This window comes from Rattus norvegicus, chromosome 1 (genome assembly GCF_021556685.1).
Source record: "Rattus norvegicus strain SHRSP/BbbUtx chromosome 1, alternate assembly SHRSP_T2T, whole genome shotgun sequence".
NCBI classification, from domain to species: domain Eukaryota; kingdom Metazoa; phylum Chordata; class Mammalia; order Rodentia; family Muridae; genus Rattus; species Rattus norvegicus.
This window is the reverse complement of record NC_141534.1, coordinates 107103422-107120867: the sequence shown is the minus strand read 5'-3', so window position 1 is coordinate 107120867 and position 17446 is coordinate 107103422. Positions and strand designations below refer to the sequence as shown.

At 52.7% G+C, this 17446-nt stretch overlaps 3 protein-coding genes across 4 annotated transcripts; 1 reads left to right on the top strand and 2 right to left on the bottom strand.

Moving 5' to 3' along the window:
* The first annotated feature begins 4 nt into the window (after positions 1–4).
* On the top strand, positions 5–13238 carry Ruvbl2 (RuvB-like AAA ATPase 2). Its single transcript, NM_001025405.3, has 15 exons — positions 5–397; positions 3344–3398; positions 4624–4679; positions 4968–5109; positions 5964–6093; positions 6196–6262; positions 9792–9898; positions 9975–10068; positions 10209–10332; positions 10659–10753; positions 10838–10956; positions 12333–12452; positions 12617–12746; positions 12927–13041; positions 13129–13238. The coding sequence occupies exons 1-15, from the start codon at positions 386–388 to the stop codon at positions 13152–13154; spliced, it is 1392 nt and encodes a 463-aa protein (NP_001020576.2). The 5' UTR covers positions 5–385; the 3' UTR covers positions 13155–13238.
* Positions 13239–13278: 40 nt separating this feature from the next.
* On the bottom strand, positions 13279–14268 carry Lhb (luteinizing hormone subunit beta). Of its 2 annotated transcripts, NM_012858.2 has the most exons (3): positions 14244–14268; positions 13830–13997; positions 13279–13601 (listed from the first exon to the last, which is right to left on the bottom strand). In NM_012858.2, exons 1-3 carry the CDS (start codon positions 14256–14258, stop codon positions 13359–13361), a joined length of 426 nt encoding a protein of 141 aa, NP_036990.1. In that variant the 5' UTR covers positions 14259–14268; the 3' UTR covers positions 13279–13358. The 2 variants fall into 2 exon arrangements, with proteins under 2 accessions (NP_036990.1, NP_001029147.1); NM_001033975.1 differs by lacking the exon at positions 14244–14268 and having other exon boundaries at positions 13830–14061.
* Positions 14269–14600: 332 nt separating this feature from the next.
* Saxo3 (stabilizer of axonemal microtubules 3) lies at positions 14601–16996 on the bottom strand. The gene is made up of 5 exons (NM_001433000.1): positions 16817–16996; positions 16308–16508; positions 16049–16213; positions 15388–15506; positions 14601–15175 (listed from the first exon to the last, which is right to left on the bottom strand). The coding sequence occupies exons 1-5, from the start codon at positions 16970–16972 to the stop codon at positions 14845–14847; spliced, it is 972 nt and encodes a 323-aa protein (NP_001419929.1). The 5' UTR covers positions 16973–16996; the 3' UTR covers positions 14601–14844.
* Between the last annotated feature and the right edge of the window lie 450 nt (positions 16997–17446).

The following is a 17446-nucleotide window of genomic DNA, read 5'->3' as shown; positions in this document are numbered from 1 at the left end:
TGTCAATCTCAGCTGTAGACCCCAATTTGGTGAGGAAGGTTGGACAGAGAGGAAAGGGATCGTGGAGGACGTGTGGTTGCTACAAAGTGTGTTCAGAATTTTGCAATCGGACTTAGCGGTTGCGGGGCGGAGGGGAAGGAAGGGGGAGGACGCTAGGTAACGGGAGGAGGAGCAGGAGACGTCACGAACCCACCCTGGATTCAGAACACCCGCTTTCCAATTTAGCCTCTCGGGTTGGGCGCGGTCTAGTGTACGCCCCCCAGGACAGTTTTACATAGTTTATGAACCATAGAGATGACTGGATGACCGGGAGCCTAGAGAGCACGAAGGCCGCGCTCCTAGCCCATTTCCGTTTCCGCTGAGGCATTGGCGGTTGGTGTGCATCATGGCAACCGTGGTAAGTGTTAGGTGCATGTGGAAGACTGAGAATGACCCTTCTTACGGAGTCTGAAGGGGGAAGCTGGAGAGGAATCTTGGGTCTGAAAGAGGAGTGATAAGGAAGATGCCTGGTTTGACGGAGAAGGTCTGGGGAGTATTCCCGAGTCGGAGTGAGGATGCTGAGGACACCGGGTCTGAGCAATGGATACTGAGGAGGATGCATGTGTCTAAGGGAAGAGAGCAGAGGAGGATGCATGAGTCTGAAGAAAGAGGGTTAAGGAAGTGGCCTGGCTCTCAAGGAGGGGTTGGGAGGACACATGGATCTATGGGAAGTGTTGGAAGAGAAGATACCAAGGTCTAAGGGAAGCAGGCTGGTGTGTGCACCTTTGTGTTTGAGGTAGGAGGGCTAGAGCCTGAACCCCTGGATCTGAGGAGGGATCACAGTGGATGAGGCTTGGTTTAATGGAGGAGTGCTGGGGAGGGTACCTGAATCTGAGGAAGGAGGGCTGAGGAGGGCACCTGGGTTTGAGGGAGGAGGGTTGGGGAGGGCACCTGGGTCTGAGGGAGGAGGGCTAAGGAGGGTACCTGGGTCTGAGGGAGGAGAGCTGGAGAGGACAGTTGGGTCTGAGGGAGGAGGGCTGGGGAGGGTACCTGGGTCTGAAGGAGGAGGGTGGGATGAGGACTCCTGGATCTGGAGGAAGTGTATTAACCACTGTGGAAGCTTCATTGTGTGGCCTTAGAAGCTGATGGAGAAGGCAATTATGTATTAAAAATCCTAGGTCTGTGGGTAGTGCAAGCCTTTAGTCCCAGCACTGGGGAGGCAGGAGCAGGTGGATCTCTGTGAGTTTGAGTCCAGCCTGGTCTACAAAACAAGTTCCAGAACAGCCAATGGTTACACAGAGAAACACTGTCTCGAAAAACAACAGAAAGAGTCCTGGATCTGATGGAAGAGTCCTGTAGACACTCAGATTTCTCTGTGAATGACTGAATAACCAGAGCCTGAAATGGCAGTCATTGTTCATCCCACATCATGTTCCTGTGATGTGGTCACTGGCCAGTTCCAAAGTCTCATCCCAGAGTCCTTCAAGGACTGAGACTGGTACCCTGATCTCTGGGAAAGTTGTGTTGTGTGCTTGAAAGCTCAGGTCACATAGATGGGAAAGTGAGTCAGGAGCCAGGAGGTGTCAGTGAGGAAGAGAAAGTACAGGTTAAGAGTGAGGGGTCTTGTCGAGAGAAAATTTGTATTTTCCAGAACCTCAGTTGGGCACATGTCTGTGGGATGGATCACACCATTATTTGAATGTTAAAGTGAGCGAGTAAAGCCCAGGAAGTGAGACCACACATATTGGGCCTGGTGTTAGCTCTCCAGACCTCCCAGGGAAGAAACAGTGTGGCTTTGTGGTGGCCTCGATTCCAAGGTTGAGCCCAGTCAAGTTGTAGGGAAGTCAGTGGAGTCTGTTGCTGTTACCATGTCAAGGAAGAGCGTGCCTTTGCTTGCCTCATGAAGGGCGTGTGTGTAATAGTAGTTTGGGGTCCATCCAGCCTTCAAGAGAGGACATTGGAAGGTTCCCACAGCAAGACACAGGCTGTGAACTCTCCTGGGCCATGGCTCTCCCGGAAGGCCTTGTTCAGGGAGGAGACATGCTGAGCTGTGGTTGAGGGTGGCTTAGCTTTGTGGCTTCTTCAGTTCATAAAGAATATTACAAGATGTGCAAGGACCCACCACCTGAATTCTTCCATCTCTTGTTTTCCCCGTTAGCTCGGGCTAGCCCCAGACTCGAGGCCCTCTTCTGACTCAGCCTCCCCAGTGGTTGCAGACATGCATCTTACCAGGCACCCTCCCCGAGCATTTGGCAGCCACTAACCTACTTTCTATGCCTGGCATCTCTTCTGGATATTTCATATAAGAATCATTCAACATGGAGGGTTTTTTAATTCATGTTTTATTTTCTGTGTATGGGTGTTTTCCCCCACGTATGTCTATGCCTGCAGAGGTCAGAAGAAAGTATTAGGGGGCTGGGGATTTAGCTCAGTGGTAGAGTGCTTACCTAGGAAGCGCAAGGCCCTGGGTTCGGTCCCCAGCTCCGAAAAAAAGAGCCAAAAAAAAAAAAAAAAAAGAAAGAAAGAAAGTATTGAGTCTCCTGGAGCCAGAATTACAGTCAAGTCAGTTGCCAGCCACCACACACGTGTGGGAGGTTTAACCTGGGTTAAAGGCTGGAAGGAAGAGCAGCCTGGTCTTCTCTCCAGCCCCAACATGCAGTCTTTTTTATGTGGGAAGTCCATTCACTCAGCATGTCTGCGTTCCTCCCGTGTGTCAGTGTCAGAGCTTCACTCCTTTTCCTGGCTGAATAATATTCCGTGTATGAATAGACCGTATCATATTTGTCCACTCATTGGTCAGTGAACACATGGTTCTTTGTGGCCTTTGGCTGTTGTAAACATTGGTGTGCTCGCTATGTGGGGATTTCAGGAGCTCAAACATTCTAGGAGGTGTTTACTCATGTCTCTCCCCGTGAGGGGAAACAGAGTTTGTGTTTCTTCAGGAGGCCCTGGTAGATGTTTATTGAATGAGCTCAGCACTGTAGCGTGCTATGTGTGAACATGGAGTCCAAGGTGGGCCAGGGTTGTGTGTACTGTTCCCTTTGCGAGACAAGTAGGTGCCTACTGGGAGCCAGAGAGCTCGCTGGTCTGCGAGTCTCCTTGCCATCCTCAAAGAGCTCAGTATAGGGACAGGAGGGTTTCCTCATCCATGCACCATGTGCCAGGGCCCTGAGGTGTGAGACACAGGCTATCTCCCTGGGCCCTCAGTGGTGGGGCTGATGACGGCCATTAGTGATTGGTGGCTGTTGTTGGGGTGTTGCCTGCCTGTGAGGCGGGGAGCTCCTGGTGGGCAGCAGGACCGTGAGAGAGCAGATGAAATGTGACAAATGGGACTCTTCTTACACATCACTGTCCTCACCCACAGGCAGCCACTACTAAAGTCCCTGAGATCCGAGATGTGACAAGAATCGAGCGAATCGGTGAGTGAGCAGGGTCAGGACCAGGGGAGGCACTACTGCTGAGTGACAGACAGACAGACAGACAGACAGACAGACAGACAAGGAAGTGATGGGGCCTTAGTCCCAGACTAGGCTGCTATACACGTAGCATGCCTTCATGGGGTTTTGGAAGTTTGAGGAGTGTCTGAGCTGTGTCCAGCACATAAGTGCGTATGGTGAAATACTCCCTGAGAGTACACTGGGCCTGCCTCATTCCTGGTGTGACTCAGGCCCCAAGCCTGCAGAGTACTCGGCAGGTAACCGTCAGATTCGTGAGTGTTCATGATGGATGTCTCCTGTGACATCTGGAGGTGGAGAGTCTGTCATCCTGTCCCCGGTGAGGAGGCCAGCTCTCAGAGCAGCTGAGTAGTGAGCCTCGCAGAGCCACAGGCAGGTGTGAGGCCGGCAGGCCAGCTCCCAGGACGCCAGCTGTGCAGGAGGCCACACCTACTTGTTCAGCTGTCCCTCAGCGGGTCGGACCTAGCTGTGTAAACCAGATTGGTGTCGAACTCGGAGAGATCCCCTTGCCTCTGCCCTCTGAGTGCTGTGCACCACCACGCCTGGCCTTGTTTTTCTTCTCGAGGTTTTCTCATATAGGCTGGCCCTGAACTCACTGTGTAGCTGAGGGTGACGTCACTGTGCCTGGCTGATGAATTCTACTTTTTTGAAACAAAGCACCCTCCCACTTCTAGTGCTTGAGTTGGAACCCAGGGCCTCATGCAGGCCCTGTGCTTGCTAAATCACATGTCTTCCAGAAGTGTAAGAGTGCATGTCAGGGAGGCAGGGTGTGTTAGGTCTGGTACCTGTGCCCTTTTGAGGTTTATTTCAGAGCCACTGGATGCCGTTCAGGGATCCTGTCCTCACCTCTAGGCTGGGTCCTAACCTGTCTCTCCACATCCCTGTGGAATGGCCCAGGAATGGTAGCAACAAGCTCTGGCTTGTCAGTGTGATGTGAAAACAGCACCTGTGCCAAGTACCTATATCCTCCCAGTGTGGGCTGAGACCCTAGCTCACCGTTAGTTCTTGGGCCCAGTGCCTGGGACCTTGGAAGCATCATCCAGACCTTGGATGCCAAGCACTTAACCAAGCTTGGGCATCGTTTGACCAAGAGAGCAGCCTGAGCTCTAGGGGAAGCCCTTGACTCAGCAGTTCTAGCCAGTGCTGCCTAGAACTGTCCAGTAACTCTCCTTCCCTTCCTCCCACACAGGTGCTCACTCCCACATCCGGGGCCTGGGACTGGATGATGCCCTGGAGCCAAGACAGGTAGAGCCTTGGGGCTGGGCGTGTGGGCTATTGCTGCCTGGCAGGTCTTCAGGCCTCTTGATTCTGTACTACAGCACCTCTGCTTCATGGGAGGCAGAGGCACTCGGTTCTCCATGAATTCAAGGCCAGCCTGGTCTGTAGAGTGAGACCCTGTCTCAGAAAGAAGAGAAAATCAGAACTGTTTCTTTTGTTTTCCAGCAGGTGGGGTGTGTGCCAGGGTGTGGCGGGAATGCCAAGGTGGCTCTGCAGCCAGTTACCTTCCATGTCCTCTCTCCTTCCACCCTCCAGGCTTCCCAGGGCATGGTGGGACAGCTAGCTGCCCGGCGTGCAGCTGGCGTGGTGCTGGAGATGATCCGAGAAGGGAAGATTGCGGGGCGGGCTGTCCTTATTGCTGGCCAGCCAGGCACAGGGAAGACAGCCATCGCCATGGGTAAGAGGCCTCAAGGGACAGATGTTCTCCTCTGTGCACTGCAGTGAAGCCCTCCTGTGGAAGTCAGGCACAGGCTGACTGATTAACAGTCACATAGAAGCATCAGGAGGAGGCTGTCCAGGGTCCCTGCCTTCTACACTAGCTTCCATGTTCGGCTCACTTGTATTCCAAGCAGGCTGCTAAGTTCCATCCTTCCCCACTGTGCTCGGGTCCTCAGGAGGAGTTGCAGCCGGCATGCGCATGCCTGGAAGCTGCTGTGGGAAAGTCTACCACACAGCGCCGCAGAGGTTGCTGTCTTTATGGAGTCTTTGCGGGCTCTGCCTCCCAAGTGCTGGGCCCATGCACCACCACATCCAGCATTGTTTTGCAGTTCTGAATTTGGCTCATTGGAGTTTTGGGAATAGGAGAGAGAGAGGGTGAGCACTGGATTTGGTGACCAGTGTTCTCTGCGGCAGTCCACTGGTGACTCAGGGCCACAGCCACCTCTTGTCAGATTCCGTCCGTCCTTCAAAGCCTTCCCATGCGTCTCAGCCTCCGAGACTCACCTGACCCACCAGTCGCCTCATTTCCACCTCTACTGAGACTGTGGACCGGGTGGGAGGAGCCAAGGTTCTGCCAGGAATCAGTTTAGGAGTAGTGCTCACCTAGGGATGGGACCATGTCACCATGCCTCTAAGGTGACTTGTACCAAGACAGAAGAGAACAGTATGTCAGGACTAAATGGCTCATAGGTCTGGGCATGGAGTAGAGGCATGGATGGTTTTGAGGATGTCTGGAAACTTGGACCATAAACCACCACTGTGTCAGGGACGTGGGGCCAGTAGCCACAACTGCCTGACCTCTGGTTCCCACAGGCATGGCCCAGGCATTGGGCCCCGACACACCGTTCACAGCCATCGCAGGCAGTGAGATCTTTTCTCTGGAGATGAGCAAGACCGAGGCTCTAACACAAGCCTTCCGCCGTTCCATTGGTGTCCGTATCAAGTGAGTCCTGTGGGGTGGCCCCTCTGCTTGCCCGTAGTCCTGGTCAGAGAACCAGGGTGTCCTGGGCTGGTCTGACCCAGTCTGTGCTGTCTGTCCCACCAGGGAGGAGACAGAGATCATTGAAGGTGAGGTGGTGGAGATCCAGATTGATCGGCCAGCCACAGGCACGGTGAGTCTCTGAGGCTTCATTGTCCCAACACCTATGTCACCCATGCTCCTGGCTAAGGCGCCTCCAGCCAAAAGGCAAAGGTGGGGCCAGTGGAGGTCGTCACGGGACCAATGGAGGGTGTCAGTGACTGGTCAAGTATCACAGGACCAGTGGGGGGTGTCACGGGGCTAATGGAGATTTTCTTATGAAATGAGAAGCGAGGAAACAAGTGTATGGGCTGATGAGTTACCGTGGACACCTGGATCCAAACTCCCTTCTTCCAGAACTCTTCTGAGGCCCTCCCGAGTGAGCTGCCTCTCAAATTTCCCACTTCCGGTGTCAGCCAGTCATGTCTGTCAGGTACTTGGGGGTTTTTTCTGCCTGGTCATGGGGAGTTTCTGTTTCTTTTTTACTGTGCTGGGTTAAACCTAAGGCCCACTGTATGTTAAGCAAGCTGCCCAGTTGTTTTGTTTCGTCTGAGGTTCAGCCCCAGAGCCCAGTGATGGAAGAAAAGAATTAACCCCTCACTAGGTGGCCCTTGACCTATATTTGTGCACGTACCCATGTATGTAAATAAAAATGTTCTTTATTTATAGAATAGATAGCCTAGTAGGTTTGTCTCATCCTGTTTTACAGTTGGTCTGAAATCTCATCTCTGAGAACTGAGGTGAGATTGCACCAGGCTGATGCATTGAAACTAGAGGCTCTGGGAGCCTCTTATAGGAGTTGCTGGGGTGGGATCTGGGGCCTGCAGGAGCCATGTGAGCCCTCCACAGCCAAGCTCTTTTTTTTTTTTTTTTTAAAGATTTATTTATTTATTTAATATGAGTACACTGTAACTGTCCTCAGACACACCAGAAGAGGGGCATCTGACCCCATTACAGATGGTTGTGAGCCACCATGTGGTTGCTGGGATTTGAACTCAGGACCTCTGGAATAGCAGTCAGTGCTCTTAACCACTGAGCCATCTCTCCAGCCCCTAAAATAAATAAATCTTTTTTTAAAAGACTTATTTCATGTATATGAGTACACTGTCACTGTCTTCATGCACACACAAGAAAAGGGGATCAGATCTCCATTACAGATGGTTGTGAGCCATCATGTGGTTGCTGGGAGTTGAACTCAGGACTTCTGGAAGAGCAGTCAGTGCTCTTAACTGCTGAGCCATCTCTCCAGCCCCAAAATAAAGAAATCTTAAAAAAAATAATAATAATTTTGTGTTGCAGCTGCGCTTGGTGGGACACGCCTTTTAAGACCAGCACTTGGGAGTCAGAGGCAGGTAGATCTCCCAGTTTGAGGACAGCCTGGTCTACAAAGGAAATTCTAGGACAGCCAAAACTACACAAAGAAACTTTGTCTTGTATAAAACAAAAACCAAACCCCACCTGTATGTGGTGTCTGAGGAAGGGTCTGCCTCCTGAGTGCTGGGATTAAAGGAGGGAGCCGCCAAACCCAGCCTGGTGTGCACGTGTATGTTGTATGGGAACTGGTTGACACGGGCAGAGACTAGATGTTGGGTTTCCTGCTTTGTCACAGGGTTTTATATCTTTGAGACAGGGTCTCTTTCTGAACCTGGAGCTAGGCTGGCAGCCAGACTTTCCAGTGATCCTTTCTTCATCCCCAACTGCTGGGCTTAACAGGCCTGCCTGCATGTGGCTGTGCCTGGTGGTGGTAGTGGTGATAGTGATGATGGGACACCAGTGCTGCCATCCAAATTTAGGTCCTCATGCTTGCACAGTGAGTGCTCTTCTCTGCTGAGCCATCTCTAGTCCTCACCAGGATTTCCTTCCTTCCTTCCTTCCTTCCTTCCTTCCTTCCTTCCTTCCTTCCTTTTTTTTCCTTTCTTTTTTTCTTTTTTTTTTAGGATACAGCATCTCATGTAGTCTAGACAGGCTTTGACCTTGTTGTATAACTAAGGATGGCTTTGAATTTCTGTGCCCCACCTCTTGAGGGCCTTGCCTTGCCCAGTTTGTGTGGTGCTAGGAAGGATCCCAGGGTCTTGTGTGTGATAGGCAAGCTGCTACCCACTCCCTCTTTCCTAACCCTGTTGTGTTTGAGTTGAATCTCACAGCCCGGTTGCCTTCAGTGTCCTGAGTTCTGGAATTACAGGTGTGGACCAGTACTCAATTTGTTTGTGTTTTGAGATCATCTTTTTTTTTTTTCTTTTTTTAAAATAGGCCACTCATACTGGCTGGTGGTCCTCCACCTCCCACTTCTTAGTGCTCAGATAATAGGATTTACAACCACAACCAGTTTATTTTTTGTTGTTAATGGAACTGGATTTAGCCTAGGCATGCAGCTGCCCAGTGACTTTAATAGTTGAAAATAAAGTTCTAAATTAGTTCAATCTATTAGTAACTCAATTTCAGATTTTATAAATATGGTAAGAATATTGTGGGTAAATCTTTTCCCAAGAAATGTCTATAAGATGTGCGCGTGTGTGAATTTTTTCTTTAGAGGCTCAGTGGTTAAGAGCCTGTGCTGCTCTTCAGAGGACCCAGGCTCACTGCCACCTGTAACAATATTTCCAGGGTTCCAGTACCTTCCTCTGCCTTTTGTGGGTACCTGTGCTCACATGCACAGAGCCACATACAGCCACTCATACGTGCTTGAAGTTAAAAAGAATAAAAATATTAAGATATATATGTGGGGTTGGGGATTTAGCTCAGTGGTAGAGCGCTTGCCTAGGAAGCGCAAGGCCCTGGGTTCGGTCCCCAGCTCCGAAAAAAAGAGGAAAAAAAAAAAAGATATATATGTACAGATAACCCCAGCTGCCCTTTAATTCCTCCTTTTACCCTGACTCCTACTGGGACTGAGAGGAGAAAATCATTTGGGAGAGGATCCAGAAACAGAAAACTGACTTCTGGAGTGTTCCTGAGTATATCAAGAGTGCTTACATTGGGAGAGGGATGTGTGGGCTTTGTTTGCATTTAATTAATGTTTTATAAAAGGTTATTTTCATTTGTTTTTGCATTTGCTTAGTGTGTATAGAGGTCAGAGGACAAATTATGGGAGTGGGTTCTTTTACTGTGTGGGTCCCAAAATCATTAGGATTGGTTTCAAGTGCTATACCCATTTGGACGGCCCAATTTAATTGTCTTTTTATTTACTGCTTTAATTTTTGTAATTAACAAAAACGTTATTTTTCTACGGGGGCGCAGATACTCAGGAGGCAGAGTGAGGCAGTCTCTGGACCACCCTGGGTAATAAAGTGAGGCTTTGTGAGGATGCACAGTCAGTGGTAGAGGGCCAGCTTGCCTAGAATTGACATGAGAGAGCGGGGTGTGCCTTGGAGGTACAGTGCTGGGCCCAGGGTTCTAGAAAAGAACAAAACCAAAATGCCTTTCCTTTGGATGTGAAGAGCTGTCTTGTGGGCTTATGGTGACACAGCAGCCCACACACGTTAGGAGGGTGCAGCCTAAGTGCTGGCACCCGAGTAACCACCTCCCAATGCCATCCCCTTCATGAGCTGCCTGGGCCACACCAATTTTGAAGCTATGGCCACAAAGGGGTGATGTCCTCTGAACATTTACTGGTGTGTCACCCTCAGGGATCCAAGGTGGGCAAACTGACTCTCAAGACCACGGAGATGGAGACCATCTACGATCTGGGTACCAAGATGATCGAGTCCCTGACCAAGGACAAGGTCCAGGCCGGGTGAGCCACGGGACCACAAAGAGGCTGGGCAGTGAGGGGAGTGGAACCCTCTTACTCTTTGCTGTTGCTCCTTCAGGGACGTGATCACCATCGACAAGGCCACTGGCAAGATTTCCAAGCTGGGCCGCTCTTTCACACGTGCCCGAGACTATGATGCCATGGGCTCCCAGGTGCTTGGCTCATCCCCAACCCAGCACTGGAGTGTTTCTCCATCTTCTGTTATGTCATGGGGTTGGATGCTGGGTTACCTCCCAGTGTGGGGCTCCAGGCTGTGTCCTGGCTGCCCTCACACCTGCCGTTGACCCTGTAGACCAAGTTTGTGCAGTGCCCAGACGGAGAGCTGCAAAAACGCAAGGAGGTGGTGCACACCGTGTCCCTCCATGAGATTGACGTCATCAACTCCCGCACTCAGGGCTTCTTGGCTCTCTTCTCAGGTCAGCTGCCCTTCCCCCAACACCTTGAATGCTCTGGTACATCCTTTGTCTCCCTCAGCGTGGCTCACCCCCACCCCCAGCTTTTCTGCCTCTTTCTTGGCGCTGTTAGCTTTCTTTACAGACTTGCTGCTTGTCTCTGTTCCCCGTCTGAGTGTGTCCTTCCCTACACTGCCCTCGAGTCCTCCCTCGGGTCACTCCCTCTGTCCTTTCTGGCCCTGCTGCTGCAGCCCAGAGCCCTCCTCCCCAGTGCTCCTCTGTCTCTCTCTTCACCCACCCCGGTCCTGGGCTCAATCTCTAATTCTAACTGACACCCCCATCTCTGGCAGGAGACACAGGGGAGATCAAGTCAGAAGTCCGAGAACAGATCAATGCCAAGGTGGCAGAGTGGAGGGAGGAGGGCAAAGCGGAGATCATCCCTGGGGTGAGTGGCCGCAGCCCAGGAGGGTATGGTTAGCCCTGAGGTACCAGGTGGAGAGAGCTTGATCTGTGCCCTAATGGCTTCCAGGTGCTGTTCATCGATGAGGTCCACATGCTGGACATTGAGAGTTTCTCTTTCCTAAACCGGGCCCTGGAGAGTGACATGGCGCCTGTTCTTATCATGGCCACCAACCGAGGCATCACCCGGTGAGCAGCTTTAGAGGCCTCTGCAGCAAGGGCACTCTGGGCCAGGGGTTGATGGTGGCCTCAAGGTGAATGACCATCTGCTGAGTTCCTCTCCTTACTCAGCTTGCCTCCAGTGTGGTCCTCACAATCCTGGACAGATAGAAAATCTCTTCAAGTTGGATTTAAACTTGTTGGAGCAGGCACCCAAAGGGCCCTGGGAAGTTTACCCTATGCTGAGCACGGGGCTATCTATTAGATATGTCACAAACTGCTGTGATCAGTCCGTCACTCAGACCCCGCCACTTAATCGTCACAGACCACATGTATTGACCTAAAGACACTGTGGACACTGGGCATGTCAGCTCCAACCACAGTCCTGGTAATATGGAGGCTGAGAAAGGACTCAGTTCTAGGTCAACCTGGGCTTCATGAGACCCTTTGTAGATAAGAGAGTATACAAACTGGTTTGGATAGCCAGACTTTTCCTGACGATGGCTCATGACTTCATCAAGCACATCACCTTGTCTCGTGTTTTTAGCATGGCGTCTTTGTTGTTGTTGTTGTTGTTGTTGTTGTTGTTGTTGTTGTTTGAATGTGGGGGAGGCAGTATATGCAGGTATGAATGTAGGTGTGGGCAGAATCCAAAATAGTATGGCAGGTCCCCTGCAGCTAGACTTAGAAGCAGTTGTGAGCTGCCTGGTGCAGGTCCTGGGACTCTCCCTGGGCTCCTCTGTAAGAACAGTATGTATTCTAACCATCCCTCCAGCCCCTCTTTCTTCTCTGACTTACTTTTATGTGTGTGTCTGTGTGTGTGTACACATGCATGTGGTACCCACAGATGACACAAGTTTTCAGGCCCCCTGCAACTGCAGTTAGGTGTAGCTGTGGTGAAGGCGGATGGCACACAGCCCTAAGAGGCTGGGACCTGGCTACCTTGCCTGCACTTCATTCTCCCCACTACTCCCACTTCACAGAGTAGATCAGCAAAGCTGAGCAGCTTGCCCAAGGCCATAGATGTGAAGGTAGCAGGGGGGAGGGGAGGCAGCCCTAAGGTCCCCTTTGCTAGTTGATGTTCACTGCAATTCCCCAGTCCCTGAAAGTCCATGAGTGGTAGGTTAGATCTGGCAGCTGTCCTGAGCCAGCCCCTGGAGAACAGTACTCTCATATCGATGGCTAAGCTCCCATGCCTGGAACAAACTGCCATGGGTCCCATTGCTCACCAGGAACTGGGTTTGCCAGGGCAGCAGGGCACAGGACAGCCGCTAGTGTGCACAGCTGCCGAGAAGTGTGTTACTGGGGATGAGAGCCAGTGCTCACAGTTACTGAGTTCCCAAGTGGGCTATGGTGGCACGTATGTTTTTGAAAAGCATCCATTAACAGTTTTCCCTGACCCCCAGGATCCGAGGCACCAGCTACCAAAGTCCCCACGGCATCCCCATTGACCTGCTAGACCGGCTGCTCATTGTGTCAACATCGCCCTACAGTGAGAAGGACACCAAACAGATCCTACGTATCCGGTGTGGCATCTGCCCCACACTGAGTCGGGAAAGATGGGGTGGGAGGCCCTCCTGTGCCCGTGGCTCTTTTAGCCTCACCATCCGTGGTTCCGAGACCCCAGTATCCATGCATATTATGGGATGGGTGGGTGATATGCCTGCCGTTTTGGCCTGCCTTCCCACAGCTGTGAGGAGGAAGATGTGGAGATGAGTGAGGACGCCTACACAGTGCTGACCCGCATTGGGCTCGAGACCTCCCTGCGCTACGCCATCCAGCTCATCACAGCGGCCAGCCTGGTGTGCCGGAAACGAAAGGTCAGCCAGCGAGTTAGCCTGGAGGACTGAGGGGTGGCCCTGGGGTAGCCCTTGAGCCATGGTACATGGATATTTAGTGGGGACTAAGAACCACAGCCGGTGCCCGGGCATTTTAGAGAAAAAAACCTAGTGGTGGGGGTGGCCCCGTGCTGACATCAGCTGAGCCCCACCTGCTCTCAGGGCACGGAGGTGCAGGTGGACGACATCAAGCGCGTATACTCCCTCTTCCTGGATGAATCCCGCTCCACACAGTACATGAAGGAATACCAGGACGCCTTCCTCTTCAATGAGCTCAGTGAGTATCCCAGGCTGCTGCCACTGTGGGAGGGGCTGCATGGGAGCACCCAGGAGCTCCCTCACATTTGGCTTCCCCTCTCTGCAGAAGGTGAAACAATGGACACCTCCTGAGCTGACACTGCACCCCAACCCTTCCCAGCCTGTTTTCTACAAGTTCTAACACTGTGACTTTGTATAAAATTATTGAAAACTGGAGTTCTGCTGTATCCTCAGATCACACAAAAGGACATCGGAGTGCAGTTGTAAAGCCTTTATTGGGAGGGATGGTTAGAACACCTGCTGGCTCCAGAAGAATGGGGAGTTAGTGGGTGGGCATCAGAAGAGGAGAAGGCCGGGGAGGTGGGGAAGGTCACAGGTCATTGGTTGAGTCCTGGGACCCCCACAGTCAGAGCTACTGAGACGGCAGGGCCCACAGCGGCAGCTGAGGGCCACAGGAAAGGAGACTATGGGGTCTACACCAGGTGGGCAGCCAGGGAGGCGGACAGAGGCGAAGCGCAGCTCACGGTAGGTGCACACTGGCTGAGGCACGGGAGGCAAGGCAGCTGGCAGTACTCGAACCTGAGTGCAGGGTGGAGAAAGTCCTCATCTGAGTGTCCCTCCCCTGTGCTGCGCCCCCTCCCCACCCCCTGCAGCCATTCTAGGCAGAATGCCCACCTGGTCCTGCCCCCACAGTAGCTGTGATCCCTGCCCAGGTGCCATCTCCCTGTACCCCACTGCCCCCACCTGTAGGACTGCTAGCAGCACTGTAGGGCGGAAGTGATGTCCATACCCATTTGGTCAGCTCACCATGCTAGGACAGTAGCCGGCACAGATGCTGGTGGTGAAGGTGATGCAGACTGGGCAGAACTCATTCTCTGCAGCCAGGGTTGCGTTGACAGGCCGGCACAGTGGCCGAAGGGGGCCCCTGGAGGCCCACACCACACTTGGGCTCAGCAGCAGCCACAGCAGCAGCCCCTGGGACATAGCCAGTGTCTCATTCTATCCCTGACCTGGCTTTTGCATTCCAGGTTCTGGAGCCGCTCAGTATAATAGAGAAACTGTCCATCAAGACCCATCACCCGCCATCAAATCTATTTCTCTTACTTGACGTCCACCAGTTAGGAGCCCCCTTCCTCTCCATCCTCCAACCCCTAGGTCACAAGGCTGTCCATCTATGGGGTCTGCTAGAATCGGGAGGTACCCTGGGCCCTACCATCTTACCTGGAGCCTCTCCATTCTTGATACCTTCCCTACCTTGGGCACCTGGCTTTATACCTGCGGGTTGTGGGGGTGGCAAGGCCACTAAGCAGAGGCTACAGGCTTGGGTAACCTAGACACTAATCTCTTTGGGGGCGAGACAGACAAGGTCAGAAAAGCCAGGGACCAGCTCCAGTGTCTCAGTGAATTGGCCTCACACTCAGCCCAGGTGCCTGAGCTTAACTGACATTGGGAACACAGGGAACAGGTAAAGGGGAGAACTCTGCAGGCTGCTAGCTGGCCCTAGGATGCTGGAATGAACTTCAGTCAGACCCACTCCGATGGTTGAGTACAACTGAATAGGAGGGCACAGCTTCGGTGTTCGGTTCTGACAAGTGAGCCTCCAAATTTGCTTTAAATACAACCAGAGGTGGGGCGCCGCCCCTCGCCCAGCCCCCTAATCAGGATGCCTGGATTGGGTCCAAAAATGGGTGTGGTTTCAGCTATAAAACTTCTTGATCAGTAAACTCCGCCTGGAGGAACCTCTGTGAGGAAGGGGTGTGTCTGGGTTGGCCTGCCCACAAGTCTAATGTTGGAGTTTGCGTTGTGGGTGGGCTTCACACGCTCACACCAGCTCCCTCCTGGCACTCCCATAGCGGGAATTCTCAGTGCAGTAGGCCTTCGGTACACTGTAGATGCCTGGCACTGGATTCCGGTGGAGGCCTCCCCAGGGTGCGTCTACTAGGCAAATGCGGTCCATCCTACAGAACGGGTGCATCGGGGGTCCGTAGGACTCCCGGGTCAGAGGCAGGGCTCCCAAGTATGGCACGATCGGTTGCGATGGGCCTGCGCGGGCTGCGCGTACGCTGGGTAAACTTTTCAGCTCACGGCGAGATGCCTTCTTGGGCCAGCTCTGGCAAATCTCCGATTTCTGGTAGGGATATCCAGACAACTTCCTGTGGGCGGGGCAGCAGGTGAGTAGGTCCAAGAGCAGCAGAGCTCAGATTCCAGGGGAACCAAGGGCCTAGAAATTGTTTCTTGCTGCCTTGGAAGAGGCTCTGAGGAGCTGAAGAGTTCAGCTTGGGTCAGTACTGTAGTTTCTGCATATACAGTTGGAACTGCCAAGGAGACAGGGTTGCTCACCAGCACCTGCTGGGCACAGACTCACCTTGAGAAGTCCCGTGCAGAAGTGGTCATGTAAGGTTGGAGCCGATCGAGGACACCCATCTTGTTCACTGTGAAGGGTTGGCCAGCCAACTTGGGGTTCCTCGTCCAGGGGATTAGGGCCTGAGGAATATTGGGAAAATAAGTGAACAAGAAAGATCGTGTACTCTGTTCAAAGCCCTTCTCCACCCCCACACTAGTCTTGTACTTCAAATCGGTTTTTGAAAACCCTGCACCCTATCCAAACAGTGGCCAAGAACCCAAAATCCTGCTGCAGTCACACCCTGTCTAGTTTCCCGCCTAGTCAAAGCAAGTTACCCTGACACTGGACATTAAGTACACCTTGAATGACAATTGCACCTGATTGCTTCTTGCCAGGTAAACCTAATTTCATCTGCTAACCCAGACTTGCCTCAGTATCCTAGTCAGCTCTGGGGAGCAACTACCTAATTTAGCTCATTGCACCAGCAGTCCACAGAAGCAACTTCCGAACCTTCCAGCTCTCTAGTCCCCACAGTTCAAGACTCAGTACCCTGACCCCCAATCCAATATCTTCTAGCTACCCCGTAGAATGCAAGCTTCCTTCAGCCCAGAGGCTCAGTCTTGTCCCTAACCCTCTGGAAAGCCTAGGCTCCTTCCTGCAGTGCCTATGTAGACCATGCTACCTGAGAAGGTCCCCCTCGATGGTGGTCAGTGAGCTCCAGGGATAGGGGCTCTGCCAAGAGGGGGTCACTCTGATCCAGATCTGGCCAGTCCTTGTACTGTGCTTTTGTCTCACTGATCTGGTATTTTGTGGTCAGAGGGACACCCAGGCCTTCATGTCTTCTTAGCTACAAGAAAGGAGCCCAAAGATTCAAGGTGAGGGAACAGGGACTCCAGAGTCCAACTCTCTCACCCCCAGACTGCTGGATCCCAGAACTCTACCTTTTCTGCCAAAGACTTGATGCCTAGTGTCCGCCTGGGATCCTCATGTTCTGGTGCCTTGGGCTGAGCACAGGGGCCACTGCCCCACTTGGGTGTGTGTGCTGAGCCTGAGGTGGTTTCCCATCTGCTGATGACTTCGTCGAAAGCCCAGATGTGTGGGTCCTGTTTCGAGGCTGCAGGCAGGGGCTCCTTGACCGTAGACTGAGGAGAAGGCGTAGATTAGCCAAAAGACCCAAAAAAACAGGGGTTGGGGATTTGGCTCAGTGGTAGAGCGCTTGCCTAGGAAGCGCAAGGCCCTGGGTTCGGTCCCCAGCTCCGGAAAAAAAAAAAATTAAAAAAAAAAAAAAAAAGACCCAAAACACCATCCCCTTTCCTTCCTCCAACTCCTGGTATCGGGCTCCCAGACCCCTCCACCTTCAGACAAGAACCTAACCCTAGACCTCTTTCCTCCTAGCACACAAGTTTGTAAACTGCCCCCTTTCCCTACGTCTCACCCTCCACCCTCTCACCTGTAGAGTAGGCGGAGGAAAGGGCGCCAGTGGGATCCTGTGGTGGGCGACCCCGCTGCTGGTGAGATGCCAGTTGGGCCAGGCTCCAAGCACCTCAGTTTCAGAAATAGGGGACCAAGGGGGCCCATATCGCAGAGCTAGGGTCCGACCTGCCATGGTCCTCACCCTCTCTGGGAAGCCAAGAACCCCCCCCCCCCCCGCCGCTTGTTGTGGCCGTTGCCCCTGGTAACAGAACCTGCCGACTCTGAACCCAGCCAATGGCGTGTGGAGGGTTAGGGGAACCCCAACCAGAACTTTTAGGAGGATCAAAGACCCCAAAGGAAACACAGATACGCAGGGAAGGGTGGAGACTCCCAACAGAGGAGGAGAAAGGAAACGAGGTCAGGGGAGGGGACACAGCAGACACAGACAGGCTGACTCCGGAGAGGAACTAAACGCCCCTTTCCCATAGGGCCCCTGGCTCCCGGGTTGCCAGGCCTGCCCACCTCGGGGTAACAATTTCCAGACAGCTCTTCTCCATGAAGGCTGAGCGTCCCCAGTCCTGCCTGCCTTTCATTTGGTTGAAAACTTCCACCTGGGTATGGGGGTTGGGGAGACGGGGGGAAGAAATACACCAGGAAACACTTAGAA

Bases quoted from the DNA above. Each gene is read 5' to 3' on its own strand.
- Ruvbl2 (NM_001025405.3), top strand. The intron at 6,094-6,195 runs GTGAGTCCTGTG...CTGTCCCACCAG, and splicing joins TCCATTGGTGTCCGTATCAA to GGAGGAGACAGAGATCATTG. The intron at 10,333-10,658 runs GTCAGCTGCCCT...CATCTCTGGCAG, and splicing joins CTTCTTGGCTCTCTTCTCAG to GAGACACAGGGGAGATCAAG.
- Lhb (NM_012858.2), bottom strand. The intron at 13,602-13,829 runs GTGAGCTGACCA...CCCTGCACTCAG, and splicing joins CCGGCTACTGTCCTAGCATG to GTTCGAGTACTGCCAGCTGC.
- Saxo3 (NM_001433000.1), bottom strand. From the start codon at position 16,972: ATGGCAGGTCGGACCCTAGCTCTGCGATATGGGCCCCCTTGGTCCCCT. The intron at 16,214-16,307 runs GTAGAGTTCTGG...CCTTTCTTGTAG, and splicing joins TCAAGTCTTTGGCAGAAAAG to CTAAGAAGACATGAAGGCCT. The intron at 15,176-15,387 runs GTGAGTCTGTGC...CCCCGCCCACAG, and splicing joins TCTGCACGGGACTTCTCAAG to GAAGTTGTCTGGATATCCCT.